This window comes from Mus caroli, chromosome 4 (assembly GCF_900094665.2).
Source record: "Mus caroli chromosome 4, CAROLI_EIJ_v1.1, whole genome shotgun sequence".
NCBI classification, from domain to species: domain Eukaryota; kingdom Metazoa; phylum Chordata; class Mammalia; order Rodentia; family Muridae; genus Mus; species Mus caroli.
The window spans coordinates 119,534,113-119,548,570 of NC_034573.1; the positions used below are offsets into that span (position 1 = coordinate 119,534,113).

Below are 14,458 nucleotides of genomic sequence, written 5' to 3' on the forward strand. Positions count from 1 at the left end.
GGAAGAGCAGTCGGGTGCTCTTACCTACTGAGCCATCTCACCAGCCCTGAATTTTTTTTTTAATGCTAGAACTATCCCAAATTAAAAGCCCCAAAGTTTCAGTAGGACTGCAACACCTGACTATGGTCAGACTGCTAAGATCTAGGATCCCATACCTGATGTGCTTTCTAAACACTCTGACTCCTCCTGAGCAGTCAAATTTGTATTTCCTTTTCAACTATTTTTACCTGGGAACAGGTGGAGGAGGAGGGGCAGCTCCTCGTCCTCTCACAGATACCCCACGACCACGAGAGGGTTCAGGTACTCCGTTCAAGTAGGACAATTCTAGAAACTGCTCCTGACAGATATCATCCATCATATCCTGGGAATTAAAGACAACAAAGAATACATGTAACATCTGCTCCTTCTAAAAACCACAAGGCCCACCAAGCCTTGGATCTTAAGAAGAGTCTTGAAGCTGGAAAGAATGGCATAGATCTTGATCCCAGCACTCCTGGATGTAGACACAAGTAGATCTCTATGAGACAGAGGCCAGCCTAGTCTCTGGTTTTGAGTTCTAGGACAGCTGGAACTACACAGTGGAATGAGACCCTATCTCAAAATACCACTCCCAAAAAGAGTAGCCCTGAATGCCTAGATAAAGTCTCAAGTCAAAATTCTTTGCTGTCCAATTACACTAGCAGTTCTCTGAGGAAAATCTTGGCAGCAGACTCTTACTAATAACACTTCCTCAGAAAGAAGCTCCTGCCTCGCTCTCCCTTGATCATTTTCTTTCTCTATACACAAACTTACGCAAAACGCCGGGCAGTGGTGGCACACACCTCCAAAGCACTTTGGAGGCAGAGGCAGGCGATTTCTGAGTTCGAGGCCAGCCTGGTCTACAGAGTGAATTCCAGGACAGCCAGGGCTATACAGAGAAACCCACTGTAAACAAACAAACAAACAAACAACAAAACAAAACACAACCAAAAAAACCCAAACAAACCACTTACTCAAGAAAAGCCCAACAACCTAAACTCACTGCCTGGATTAGTCTCAAATACATTCTTTTCAAACAGTTCCTTTTCCTAGAATAGAAGACACTACCATTAATGAAGTTCTATATATTGGGTGCTATATAAACAAGCTTTGTATGGATTTTTCAGTTTAACTGTCAAAATAACCCTGCCAAGATCTCATTGTACAACAGTGAACTCCGACCCTTACAAGACATGCTAAGGCCAGGAGTATAGCTAGGTGGTAGAAGATATCCCTAGTCTACACACAAAGCCCTGAGTAAAATTCTCAGTGTAGCCACAAAGGGGGAAAGGGGAAGATCTTTTCTGTTGTTGCCAAGCCATACCTCTTTCCTCAAATACCATGAAGTTCTCACGGTCCAGGTATTAAATACCATTTTGTGTTTGTTTTTCTCATAGTTGAGATCTTTTAAGAGCCACTGTGCATGCATGCAGATGCCACAGTGGGTGTGTGGACATCAGAAGCCAACTCTGTAGAGTGTCCTTCCATCTTCACATGAGCTGTGGGGACTCAACCCAGTAATCCTGCTTCTGTGTCCAATGCTTCCTACTCTATAGAGAGAACATAACATCCTCCCATTTCCCACAAGAAACATTCAACCTTAATGCCAGATGAACTTTTATATACTTTGAATACTGCTTTAAGAATGACATAATTAGAGCAATGTCCCTGGCAACTCTCCACTGTCCTTGACCTTACATATCATTGCTATTTCAATTAGATAGTTAAGTACGAATGCCCAACTCATTCCTCAGGAGTCTCCAACTGCCACATTTGTCAAGTAAGATAAACTTCAGTTGACTATAAAGTATGTTGTACATATAAATTAATTTTGAGGGGCTGGAGACATAGCTTAGTAGGTAGAGTGCTTGCCTAACATGCATAAACAAGCCCAGGGTTGGATACAGAACACACAAAATCAAATGTAGCAGAGCAAGCCTTTAATAATAGCAATTGAGAGGCATAGAGATCAATGAATTCAAGGGCAAATTCAAGGCAAGTCTGGGCAACAATAAAGGTTCTCAACAAAACAAAACCAGTGTTTATTTAAACTGGAGTTGCAGCCTCCAGAAACCTCATTATGTATTTGGAAAAAATCCAAAATCTGGAGGGAGGGGGATTCCCAAACATTAAAGAACCGTTCAGATAACTGATATTTTACCTGTTCCATAATCAGGTGGCTCTTAAGAATTATATACCATTTTCTAAGCATGGTTAATGATTAATCAGAGCACTTGGGAGGCAGAGGCAAACAGAGCTCTGCAAGCTGGAGACCAGCCTAGTCTACACAGTGAGTTCTAGGCCTGGCAGAGATACACAATAAGACCCTATATCGAATAAAGAAATCAAAAACCAACAACAAAAAACGACAAAAAAAAATTATATGCCATCAATAGTCAAGCCTGTAGCATGTACCTCTTCTAAATCAGACTCTGAATAAACAAATCTCCACCAGAAGAAGAGCCCTTCAGTAAGTGTGCCTCATTAGAAATTAACTCATCAACAATGGATGCTGTCAGCTTCTGGTGGTTAACTCTACATTTAAGAGTCTAGGACACAGACTTCTTAACTGCAGACTTACCTTAAGTCATTTTCCTAATACCATCATCTCCTGATTGCACAGGAGTACCAGAATAGTGAACTGAATGAAGACCTTATTAAATCTGTTAAGCAAATTGTTAACACATCAGGGACCCAAGAGTCTGACAACAAGTAGCAGTATACATTAATGAAGCCACATCAGATGAGGAGGCCTTGGAGACAAGTGCTTTGAGAATGAGGTTTAAGTAGTGGGAAAACCTTGGCACACTGAACAAAAGCACAGACCTAGTCAAGAACCATAGCCTTTCCAACAACACACTCTCACTTTCCCTTGCGTAACTGATAAAGAATATGCATTTTCTTACTGGTACTAGGAACTTCTTGACTTCTTCCATAGCATGGGCCATAAGAGCATAAGCTTCACACGGGGGTCCAAAGACTTCAATGAAGACATGCAGATCCATATTTAAATGGGCATATTTGGGGTCTCCACCCTTGCGCAACTCTTCCTCCTATGGAAAAATGCAAAGAAACATCAACTCATATACAGACTAAAAGAAAACAGTATCTTTACCTGTAGGTCAAAGGGAAAGCAAGAAATATCTTTAAAAACAAAAACAAAAAACCTAAGGGAAGTAAAGCAAATCCTAGAACTAATTTACACTACCTGCTAAAACTATCATCGATATAGTGATTTAATTATGTTTGGCCAATGGGAAGTGGCACTATCAGGCCTTGTTGGAATAGGTGTGACTTTCTAAGAGGAAGTGTGTCACTATGTGGGTGGGCTTTGAGGGATCCTAGTGCTCAGCTCCTCCCAGTGTAGAACAGCGTCTCCTCCTTTTGGCTGCCCTCAGATCAAGATGTAGAACTCTCAGTTCCTCTCCAGCACCATGTCTGCCTGTATTCTGCCATGCTTCCCACCATGTAATGGACTGAACCTCTGAAACTGTAAGCCAGCCCCAATTAAATGTTTTCTTTTATAAGAGTTGCCTTGGTCATGGTGTCTCTTCACAGGAATAGCACCCTAACTAAGCCACTTGGTTAATGGTTTCCTTAAGCCACTGGAGCATTCACTGCAGTAAATGAAAACCTAATTTTAGACTCTACTCAGGCAGCAGTTGTGTGCTCAGAGTTTAGTGTTTGCACGCACGCATACATTTAGGCCGAGCACTAGGCTTTGATCCGTTAGTACTCTTTACCATCACTGGCCCTGCTCAAGTCCTTTTACCATCCAGAGTTCCAAGGGAGGGACAAAGTCAGGACAGACAAAAAAATCTCCTAGAAATCTCATTAACGCCGGGGAGTGGTGGCGCACGCCTTTAATCCCAGCACTTAGGAAACAGAGGCAGGCAGATTTCTGAGTTCGAGGCCAGCCTGGTCTACAGAGTGAGTTCCAGGACAGCCAGGGCTACACAGAGAAACCCTGTCTTGAAAAACAAAACAAAACAAAACATCTCATTAACTAAAATAACATACTGCATATCACTCAATCTATGTATCTAGTGAGAAACATAAAGGACAAAAGAAAAAGATGAAGAAAACAAGATCAATTAAACTGCCTAAAAGTCTAAAAGTTAGGCCCTCAAAAAACAAATTTCTAGATTTATCAGGCTAAGTCTTATCTAAACAGCTGACCTAGAAGGGAAAACCATTATGTGTTCTAGAAGTTTCTTGTCTATTAACTGCAAACTGTGTAGGGTGCTATGGAATGGAAAATAAAAAAATAAAAACCCTTAAATAGGTTTTGTCAGGATAAGTCATGTCTACTTTTGGAATCTATCGTCCTATTAGGTCTCACATTCCTGTTGGCTAGACAGCAAATGATGTAACTCCCCAAACTCACCAACACTGAATACCACTGGCCTCATTATTTCCTGTCACTGGTAAACATCTTTGATGTGGTTAAGTTTAGTATACTCATTTCTCATTTCAACTTTTCAGAGGTAAGCTTACCAAAGCTAACAATGCTACTTAATTGTATCATGATATAGCCAACAAACAAACAAACAAAAAACAGAAACAAAAACGCTGGAGGGATAGCTGAATGGTATAGAGCACTGGCTGCTCTTCCAGGTCCTGATTTCAATTCCCAGCAGCACCCACCTGGTAGCTCCTAATTGTCTATAACTGTAGTCCTATGGGACCTGATGGCCTCTTCTGGTGTGTAGATGTACAAGCATACAAGACAGCCATAAACATAAAATAAACACATTGTTTAAAAAGGTGGTGGTGGGGGGAATCATTAGGACATATCTAGGCTCTTTCTAAGACTGCCAATGAGTACTTCCATGCAATGAAAGCTTATAGCAGTCATATTTTGTATGCTGGAGGGATGGAGCACAGTGGTACATGGTTTTAATCCTAGCATGTGGGTGGCAAAGGCAGGCAGATCTTAGTTTGATATCAGCCTGGTCTATACAGTAAGTTTCAAGTCAGCCAAAGCTACACAGTGAGATTATCTCCCAAACCGGCATGTAAACAAACCTCTACATGTCTGCTTGCATGAGCTAGGCATTAGGGCTCTATCTGAACGTACCTTGGCTTTGTCTCTCATCGAGCCCTTCCCCAAGACTGAGATCTTTGCACCAGTTTCTTCCTGGAGTCTCTTGATTGTGTTTCCTTGTGGTCCAAGAATCTTCCCCACAAAATTGAACTGTCAGAAAATTAAAAAACAGAATTCTAACACACATGCCTCAATAACAATTTACATATATATAACATGCCATCTGATCTTCAACAACCCTATAAAGTAGGAATCTTTGTATTATGAGATCCCAATTTGACTCAAGATATATTACACCTATTATTTAATAATAATTAGTAGCCAGGCGTAGTGGCGCACGCCTTTAATCCAAGCACTCGGGAGGCAGAGGCAGGCGGATTTCTGAGTTGGAGGCCAGCCTGGTCTACAGAGTGAGTTAGTTCCAGAACAGCCAGGGCTACACAGAGAAACCCTGTCTCGAAAAACCAAAAAAATAAAAAAAATAAAAAATAAATAACAATAATTAGTGATTAGCCTGAAGTTATATAAAACTAGAAGTGGTAGTTCTGAATTTGGATTTCCTGATAAAGTCGGGTATTCTTTCCACAACTTACTGCAACTATTAATACTGTGACATAAACATTTAACATGCAGCCAGGCAGTGGTGGCCCTCGAATTTAATCCCAGCACTAGAGAGATAGAGTTCAAGGCCAGCCTGATCTTCACAGTAAGTTCTAGGACAGCCAGGGCTACACAGAGAAACTCTGTCTAGAAAAACAAACAAGGGCTGGTGAGATGGCTCAGTGGGTAAGAGCACCCGACTGCTCTTCCGAAGGTCAGGAGTTCAAATCCCAGCAACCACATGGTGGCTCACAACCATCCTTAATGAGATCTGGCTCTCTCTTCTGGAGTGTCTGAGGACAGCTACAGTGTACTTACATATAATAAATAAATAAATAAATAAATAAAATTATTTAAAAAAAAAAAAGAAAAACAAACAAAAATTTTAAAAACCCAACCATTTAACATGCATAGACTTTTATTAGTGATCAGACTCAGGCATCCTACTTCTGAGACAACAGAACAAATATACCTCATAGTAGCATGTAAGGTATACTAAAATCTAGCTTCTTTTCTTTAAAAAGGAAGAAGGTAAACATTTCTTTTAAAAATTTACATTTATTTATTTACAAGAGGGGGTGAAGTACACCTGAACATGTACACAGTGGAGCACCAGTCAGGCAGGCAGCACAGGCACTCAGGATGTTGATTCTCCTACCACATGGGTTCCAGAAACAAATTTAGGTCTTCAGGCATGGTGACAAGAACTCTTAACCACTGAGCATCTTTTGAGTCCAAAAGAATTTACTTTTTTTCCCCTTGTTTTTAGTTTTTGGGGTTTTTTTGGTTTATTGGTTTTGGGTTTTCAAGGGTTTCTCTGTGTAGCCGAGGCTGTCCTAGAACTCATTCTGTAAACCAGATTGGCCTCAAAATCAGAGTTCTAGGGTTGGTGAGATGGTTCAGCAGTTAAGAGCACTGACTGCTCTTCCGAAGGTCCTGAGTTCAAATCCCAGAAACCACATGGTGGCTCCCAACCATCTGTAACGAAATCTGATGACCTCTTCTGGAGTGTCTAAGACAGCTACAGTGTACTTACATATAATTAATATATTATATGTATATATATGTATATATATATATATGTGTGTGTGTGTGTGTGTGTGTGTATATATATATATATATATATATATATATATTTATATGTTTTTTAAAATCACCTTTAATCCCAGCGCTAGGGAGACAGAAGCAGGCGATTTCTGAGTTCGAGGCCAGCCTGGTCTATAGAGTGAGTTCCAGGACAGTCAGGGCTATACAGAGAAACCCTGCCTTGAAAAACCAAAACCAAAAGAAACAAACAACAACAACAAAATCAGAGTTTTGCCTGCCTCTGCCTCCAGATTAAAGATACATGCCACCACTGCCTGGCAACAGAAACCTCTTTTTGAAAAAGCTAATTCTAAGAGGCTGGAGAGATGGCTCAGGGGTTAGGAACACTTGCTGCTTGCTCTACAAGAGGAACCAGGTTAGGCTCCTGGCCCCTACATGGTAGTTTAAAATCATCTGTGCTTCCGGTTCCAATGGATGCTACACCCTCTTCTGCCTTCCTCAGGCATTAATCACACATGCTGCACGTACATAATGCAAACAAAATATTCACATGCATTAAATAAAAATAAAATTAACTTCATCTGATTTGAAGATATGTGCTGTATCTTATTTTATTTAAATTCTAAGGCAGAGGCAGAAAAATGGCTCATGGTTAGTATTACTTGTTGCTTTTTCGAAAGATTTGGGTTCTGTTCCCAGCACCCACACAGCAATTTACAACCACCTGTAGTCCCAGTTCCAGGGGCATCTAATACACTCTTCTGGCTTCCTTAAGCACAAGGCATGCACACGGTGTGATTATAATGCACACGGTGGCACTTACACATATATGTAAAATAAGATAAATTCAGGCTCAATCTTTTGATAAAGGGATCCAGAATTTTACTTTGGGCCTAGAACCTGAACAAAACATATGAAAAAGAAATTATTTTTGATTACTAAAAGTATGTTTCTTTCTTGACTACAATTATGCTAATAAGTTATGGACTTTGCTATTTTAGCTCCCAGAAACAGGTACTTCAAGCCCCAGGAAGCTTTCTAGGCAGACGCATGCCATCCATGCCTTTCTTACAGCTCCAGCATTAACTAGGGAGGGCGCCTACTGTAATTACCTTTGGATACTGCTTGACAGGTATCAGCACGCGTTCTTTCAGCTTCATGTTCTTATGAGAAAATAAATCCAAATAATTCTCCTCGTCATCTTTTTTTGACTCTCCCTTCTGAATCTTCTCAATTTCTGAATAATAAAAAAAAAAACCAGAACTTAATTTCTGAACTTAGAAAGACATCTAGCAAGACTGCTTAAAGCATTACTGTGAAGTACTGTAAAAAACCAAACAGTTCAGATGAAATGTGCTAATTTTAGATAGAGTGGATGAGGCCCCCAAGGCTGTAAGAGGTTGACACAGAACCTGAATTCTTCGTCCCACCCTAACCTGAAGTGTCTATACTATCCATTCACATTTCTTGCCTTATGAGTACATGCACACCTTTAACACCGGCACTCAGGAAGCAGAGGCAGGCAGATCTCTGGGCTCCAGGCCAACCTGGTCTATAGATCAGGTTTCAGGATAACCAAGACTACAGAGAAACCCTATCTAGGAAAAACAACAAAAAGCTAAACAAAGTATATATGTATGCATTTATCTAAGTTAATTCAGTAAAGTAGGAAAAAAGATTTTAAAAATTAAGGCAAATCAAAATGGTCAACAAGAAAAAATACAAAGGGGACTAAGCTGCCTCAGCCATTGGGAAGCCACACTGCCCTTGCAGAAATCTTGAGTTCGGCTCAGTACTCATTGGAGTGACTTTCAACCACCTCTACCGCTGCTCCAGGATCCAAAATAGCCTCTGGACTCCATGGGCACTGACAAACACAAATAAAAATTAAAACCAAACCAAAACAAAATTTTTATAAAGGCTGGGCTGAGTACAGTGGCTGTTTCCAGCTAATTGTTCACAACTAATTACAGATATTTTTTTTTTGTTCCTTCTCCATTCCCACTGTTTCACCAGAACAGGTAAGAGAAAGAAGTTTCCCAATTAAAAAAAAGAGAGACTTACTGTTCAAGTATGATAAGACAGTTCCATTACCATTTCACTGTAGCGAGAGGTTTTCTTTAATCTAGTTCTTAAGAGTTTAAATGAGTTCTTCCTCTCTCACACATTAGTTGTGGTCAACTTAGAAAGTTATTTAACTGTTCTGCATATTTGTTCTCACATTTATAAAATATCAGCAAAATTAACCTATAAATAAGGTGTCTGCCTGTGGTCCTAGCACTCAGGAACCAATCAGGAGGATTGCAAAGTTTGAGGATAGCCTGAGATAAATGGGACCTTTTCTAAAATAAATAACAAAACCAAAACCAAAACCCAACCACCTAAAAAGACAAAACAACATATATTCAAGATCAAAGTTTATTTCTCAGTATGTGGGTAATACACAATTACTATCTAAATCAAACTCAATGTCCAAAACAAGAAAATATAACACGATAATTTAAAAACAACAGGGAGGCTGGAGTGACTGACAGCCTTGTGGTTAAGAGCAATTGCCACTTGTAGAGGACCCACAAGGCTCATTTCTCAGCACCCACATGGCGGGCCACAACAATCTATTACTCCAGTTTGAGAAGAATCTAATGCTCTCTTCTGCCCTCCTCAGCCAAATAAACACATGCAAACACTCATAAATTTAAAGGAAAACTCTCATCTGAAGTCTGATCCAACAATGCCACACAGTCGTTACAACAAGCCTAGAAATAAGCATATGCCCCTGAGACCATCATAACCACCAAGGCCACAGAGATAATCATCAGAACTAACGTACTTTAAATGGGCAGCTTCATCAAAGATGGGAAGTCTTGATCCTCCTGCTTACATCTCTCTTAACTACAGGGCTGGCTCCTCTGTATTTCTTAACCACTGAGATGTAGTTAGGCCCTTCTGTTCTTCAACTGGATTGCAAAACTAATGGTAGGAAGGTTTGTTTACATACAATATAATACACACATAATATAAATTTTGGGACTCTTTAGTAGAGCCGGGGAGATGTCTCAGTCACCTGCATTTGAGCACAAAGATGACAGACAATATGAATTCAATCCCATCATCAGCACCAGCACCGTAATGGAAGTGACACACACTACCTATAATCCAGACTCTACAGCTGTGGAGACGGGCATCCCTGCCTGGGCTTGCTGACCAGCAGTCTAAATCAGTGAGCTCTGGGTCCCGTCAAAGACAATCTCTTAAGAAAAAAGGTAGCAAGTAAAATAACCAAAAAAGTAAAACCAGGGTGGAGACGAACTGGGGAAAAGACCAGACATTGACCTTTACATACACACAGAGGGGTCGGAACAGCCAAGAAAGCAAGAGTAGAAACAACTTGAGCCTTCAATAAGGGTCATCATCAATACTTAGAAGTAGAAGAACTGAACATTTATTCAATATCATAACAAAAATTCCCTAACTTTCCCTTAAAAACAACTCACTATACTTGCTAATATAATTGAGAATTTTAAAAATTGCAGGTTAATTACTTTAGGTCACAAGCTGCTGAAGTACCAGAAAACAGACTAAAACATAAGCGTGGGACTGGAGATGTGGTCAGAGCACTCACTGCTCTTGTCTAGTGGGTTCAGCTCCCAGGACCCACATGGCAGCTCCCAGCCATCCCAACTGCAGCTCCAGGAGACCCAGATGCTTCCTTCTGGCCTCCATGAGCACCCGCCACACAGACATACACGTAGGCATTAACACTCATATAGATAAAATAAAAATAAATTAAAATGACAAAACACTAGACATTTTCTAACTTCAAATCTCACATCTATCATGTGTTCTCTTAGTGGAGAACAGAGGACATTTTAGCAATGAAATGCTGACTTCTATAAAGTTTTACAAACTACAATTTATGCCTGGTGAGGGGGCACAGTACTTGTGAAGCAAAGGCAGGCAGTCTATATAGTGAATTGCATGCCAGCTATACATATAGTTTTTGCTCCTCTCAAAATAATTTGAAATGCCAGTCAGTGGTGGCGCATGCCTGTAATCCCAGCACTTGGGAGGCAGAGGCAGGAGGATTTCGGAGTTCGAGGCCAGCCTGGTCTACAAAGTGAGTTCCAGGACAGCCAGGGCTATACAGAGAAACCCTGTCTCCAAAAATCAAAAAATAAAATAAAAATAACTTGAAAAGGAAGCTTCCCTTGGCTAGCCCTAACCAAAGATGGTAGCACATACCTGTGATCCCAGGACTCAAAAGGACTTCTGTGAGTTCAAAGCCAGCCTGAGCTACATCAAGAATTGGTCTAAAAAAAGAGGGAGCACAAACAACAACTAAAAAGATTGTCTTACCCTCAGGCGAAAGCACTTTCTTTCTAAACAACATTTCTAAGACTGACTCCCTCAAATGATGTTTGCCTGGGCCTCTGAAGACCTTGAATGTCCCAAGAGTCAAAGAAAGAAAAGGTAAGGAATAAACAACTCGGAGATGTGACCCATCTGTTTGTCAGCCTGGCAATTATAACCTTGCCTATCTTCTCGGGTGTCTTTGATGTGTCAGCAGTCTTGGATTATTCATTTTAACCAAGTCTATCCCCATTTAGGGGGCAAAGAAACCTGAATTCAGAAATGTTATGGAATTGCTACCAAACTGATGACAGAACAATTGCACCAACTCATTGTTTTTGACATAGTAAGTGTAATTAAGCTTATAGCTTTTTTTTTTAACCTTTGCTTATTTTCCTCCCTTCTGTTCCCCTGTAAACTTCCAAAAATTAGGGCTATTTAATGACTCTCGGAGCAAAGAACAGGGTTGTTGTTTGTTTAAAGTGGGGTCTCACCTAGGCAAAACACTCTTCCTGCCTCAGCGTCAAGAGGGCAAGAATAATGTTTTCTATCATTCATACTGAACTAGAACATACATTCTGAGGGGTAGACAGAACTGAGTTGACTCATGGCTCTGCTGTATCTATGAAATGACCTTTTAATACATGATAAACTGGGGAATGCTATAAACCCCAGCACTTGGGAGGCAAGATGATCATAAGCTGAAGACTGGGCTGGGCTATGAGACCCTGCCTCAAACCAACCCTCCTCACACAGGAGGAGAAAAACACAAGATAAAAAAGAAAAAGGAATACACACAAAAGCTAATATTGAATAAGCCTGAGAAAAAGACTTAGTGGCTATGGCCTGCTATCTCAGGCCTCAGAAGGCTAGAGTAGGATTTCATGATCAAGCCTGAAAAATTTAGTGAGGTCTAGTCTCAAAATAAAAGTTAAATAGGGGGCTGGAGGGATGGCTCAGTGGTTAAGAGCACTGACTGCTCTTCCAGAGGTTCTGAGTTCAATTCCCAGCAACCACATGGTGGCTCACAACCATCTGTAATGAGATCTGATGCCCTCTTCTGGTGTATCTGAAGACAGCTACTGTGTACTCACATACATAAAATAAATAAATAAATAAATAACCAAAAAATAAATAAAAAATAAAAAAGTTAAATAGAGCTGGGTGTGGTGGCCCACGCCTTTAATCCCAGCACTTGGGAGGCAGAGGCAGGTGGATTTCTGAGTTTGAGGCCAGCCTGGTCTACAGAGTGAGTTCCAGGACAGCCAGGACTACACAGAAAAGCCCTGTCTCGAAAAAAAAGCAAAAAAAAAAAAAAAAAAAAAAAGTTGTTTTGTTCTTTTTTTGCTAGAGCATCAAGATGAGCTTTGCAAGTATGTTCCAAAAAATGAAATTACGTCATTCTCTAGACTCCAGGTGCACTGGCTCAGACTTCTGACCATGGCATTCCTTCTCCTGTTATTAATTTCTAGAATTTTACAATCATCAAAATACATAACTGCAATCCTTGAAGAAAAAGGTCCTCTTTCATTTGAAAAGAAAGCCTCCTATGTTAACCCTAAACCAAATATGGTCCCACATACCTGTGACCCTAGCACCTAGACAGAGGCCTTCCGTATGAGTAACGTCCCCAACTTGTGTATCATTTCTAGCCTTTACACTGTTTTCTATTAGTGTCATCTTTTGGAACGATAAGACAATGATCTCTGTGTAAATGAACCCTACCCCATGATTTTTACTCCCCAAATTGTTCCCAGTGAGAACACCTAGCACATTAGGTTCTTGACCTTTTCTTTGGGGAGGGGGTGGGGTCATGGACCCCTTCAAGAATTTGAGAAAAGCTACAGGCTACCCCCCCTACCCCAAATATAAAAAAGCCACAATGTGTTACATACATAACTGGCTGAAGAATAGAGAAAATAGCCCAGTGGTGGTCCCTTTAATCCCAGCCCTCAGAAGGCAGAGGCAGGCTAATCTCTTGAGTTTGATGTCAGTCTTATCTACACAATGAGTTCTAGGACAGCCAGGGCTACATTGAAAAAGCCTATCTTCAAAAACAAAAAAGAAAGGAGATAATGTGGGTACCAGCTTCCCCAAAGTCTGAGTTTAGAATCCTTGTATAGGAACTCAATTCGCATAGAAAAATCCTCCTATTATGGCATATTTACCATGGCTTCCCAAATCCTTTCTTTAGGGAATGACTTTAAAAGAGAATTTTATTTTTAAATTAATATTTTTAAAAGAAAAATCTAGCCAGGCAGTGGTGGCCCACACCTTCAATCCCAGCACTAGGGGGGCAGAGGCAGGCAGATTTCTGAGTTTGAGGCCAGCCTGGTCTACAGAGTGAGTTCCAGGACAGCCAGGGCTATACAGAGAAACCTAGGCCTTCCATTGAGAGACCTAGCCATACTAAGCAAGCATTTTACCACTAGACTATACACAGCTCCTTTCTTACATTTTCATTTTGAAACAAGGTCTCACTAAATTGCAAGCTGGCCCTGTACTACAGTCTGTAGCTCTAGCACACCCTGAACTTGAGATTTATTTGTCTTGGCCTTCTGAGCACCTGGGATTGCAGGCCTGTACTAACAAGTCCAGTTTTGTTGCTGAGCTTTAAGGAATTTAAGTGTTCTGCTTTCAAATGAAATGTCAGTATCCACTGTGTTATCCAGAGTCGTTGCACCAATTACCAGCAATGTATGGAGACTCACTCTAAGGCATGGTTTCAGCCCCACTTCTTGGTCTTAAACCTGTCCATCTGTCACATCTTCAATGTCTTCCTATCTGCTACTTTATAGTCAACTCATCGAGGCAAAAATCTTCCCTTAACCCCCCAAAATCCTTTGCTGTGCTGAAGAAAGCAGAGGCTCTTGAATATGCCAAACAAGCCTTCTATTTCAGAACTACATTCCAGGAAAACAAAATCTAGTTGGAATCAGTTTACAAAATGCAAAACACAGGTTAATAAAAAAAAAATCTTCTTTGTCAGGCAGTGGTGGCACACGCCTTTAATCCCAGCACTCGGGAGGCAGAGGCAGGTGGATTTCTGAGTTCAAGGCCAGCCTGGTCTAAAAAGTGAGTTCCAGGACAGCCAGGGCTACACAGAGAAACCCTGTCTCGAAACAAACAAACAAACAAAAGTCTAGCATGGGTAGGTAACTGTGTCTGCCTATGTGCATTGTTTCACTTCATCTGAACATCAATTTAGCATACAGAAGTGTGTCTATGGGGCTGGTGAGATGGCTCAGTGGGTAAGAGCACCCGACTGCTCTTCTGAAGGTCCAGAGTTCAAATCCCAGCAACCACATGGTGGCTCACAACCATCCATAACGAGACCTGACTCCCTCTTCTGGAGTGTCTGAAGACAGCTACAGTGTACTTACATATAATAAATAA

At 40.8% G+C, this 14,458-nt stretch overlaps 1 protein-coding gene across 1 annotated transcript in view; it reads right to left on the minus strand.

Annotated features, from left to right (window-relative positions):
- The window catches only part of Khdrbs1 (KH RNA binding domain containing, signal transduction associated 1), a 27,528-nt gene that overhangs the window by 8,683 nt on the left and 4,387 nt on the right, over positions 1-14,458 (minus strand). Inside the window, exons 2-5 of the mRNA XM_021160678.2 lie at positions 7,825-7,949; positions 5,099-5,215; positions 2,925-3,071; positions 228-361 (exon numbers count right to left, since the gene is read on the minus strand). Coding sequence (XP_021016337.1) covers positions 228-361; positions 2,925-3,071; positions 5,099-5,215; positions 7,825-7,949 — 523 coding nt within the window. The remainder of the gene's footprint in view (positions 1-227; positions 362-2,924; positions 3,072-5,098; positions 5,216-7,824; positions 7,950-14,458) is intronic.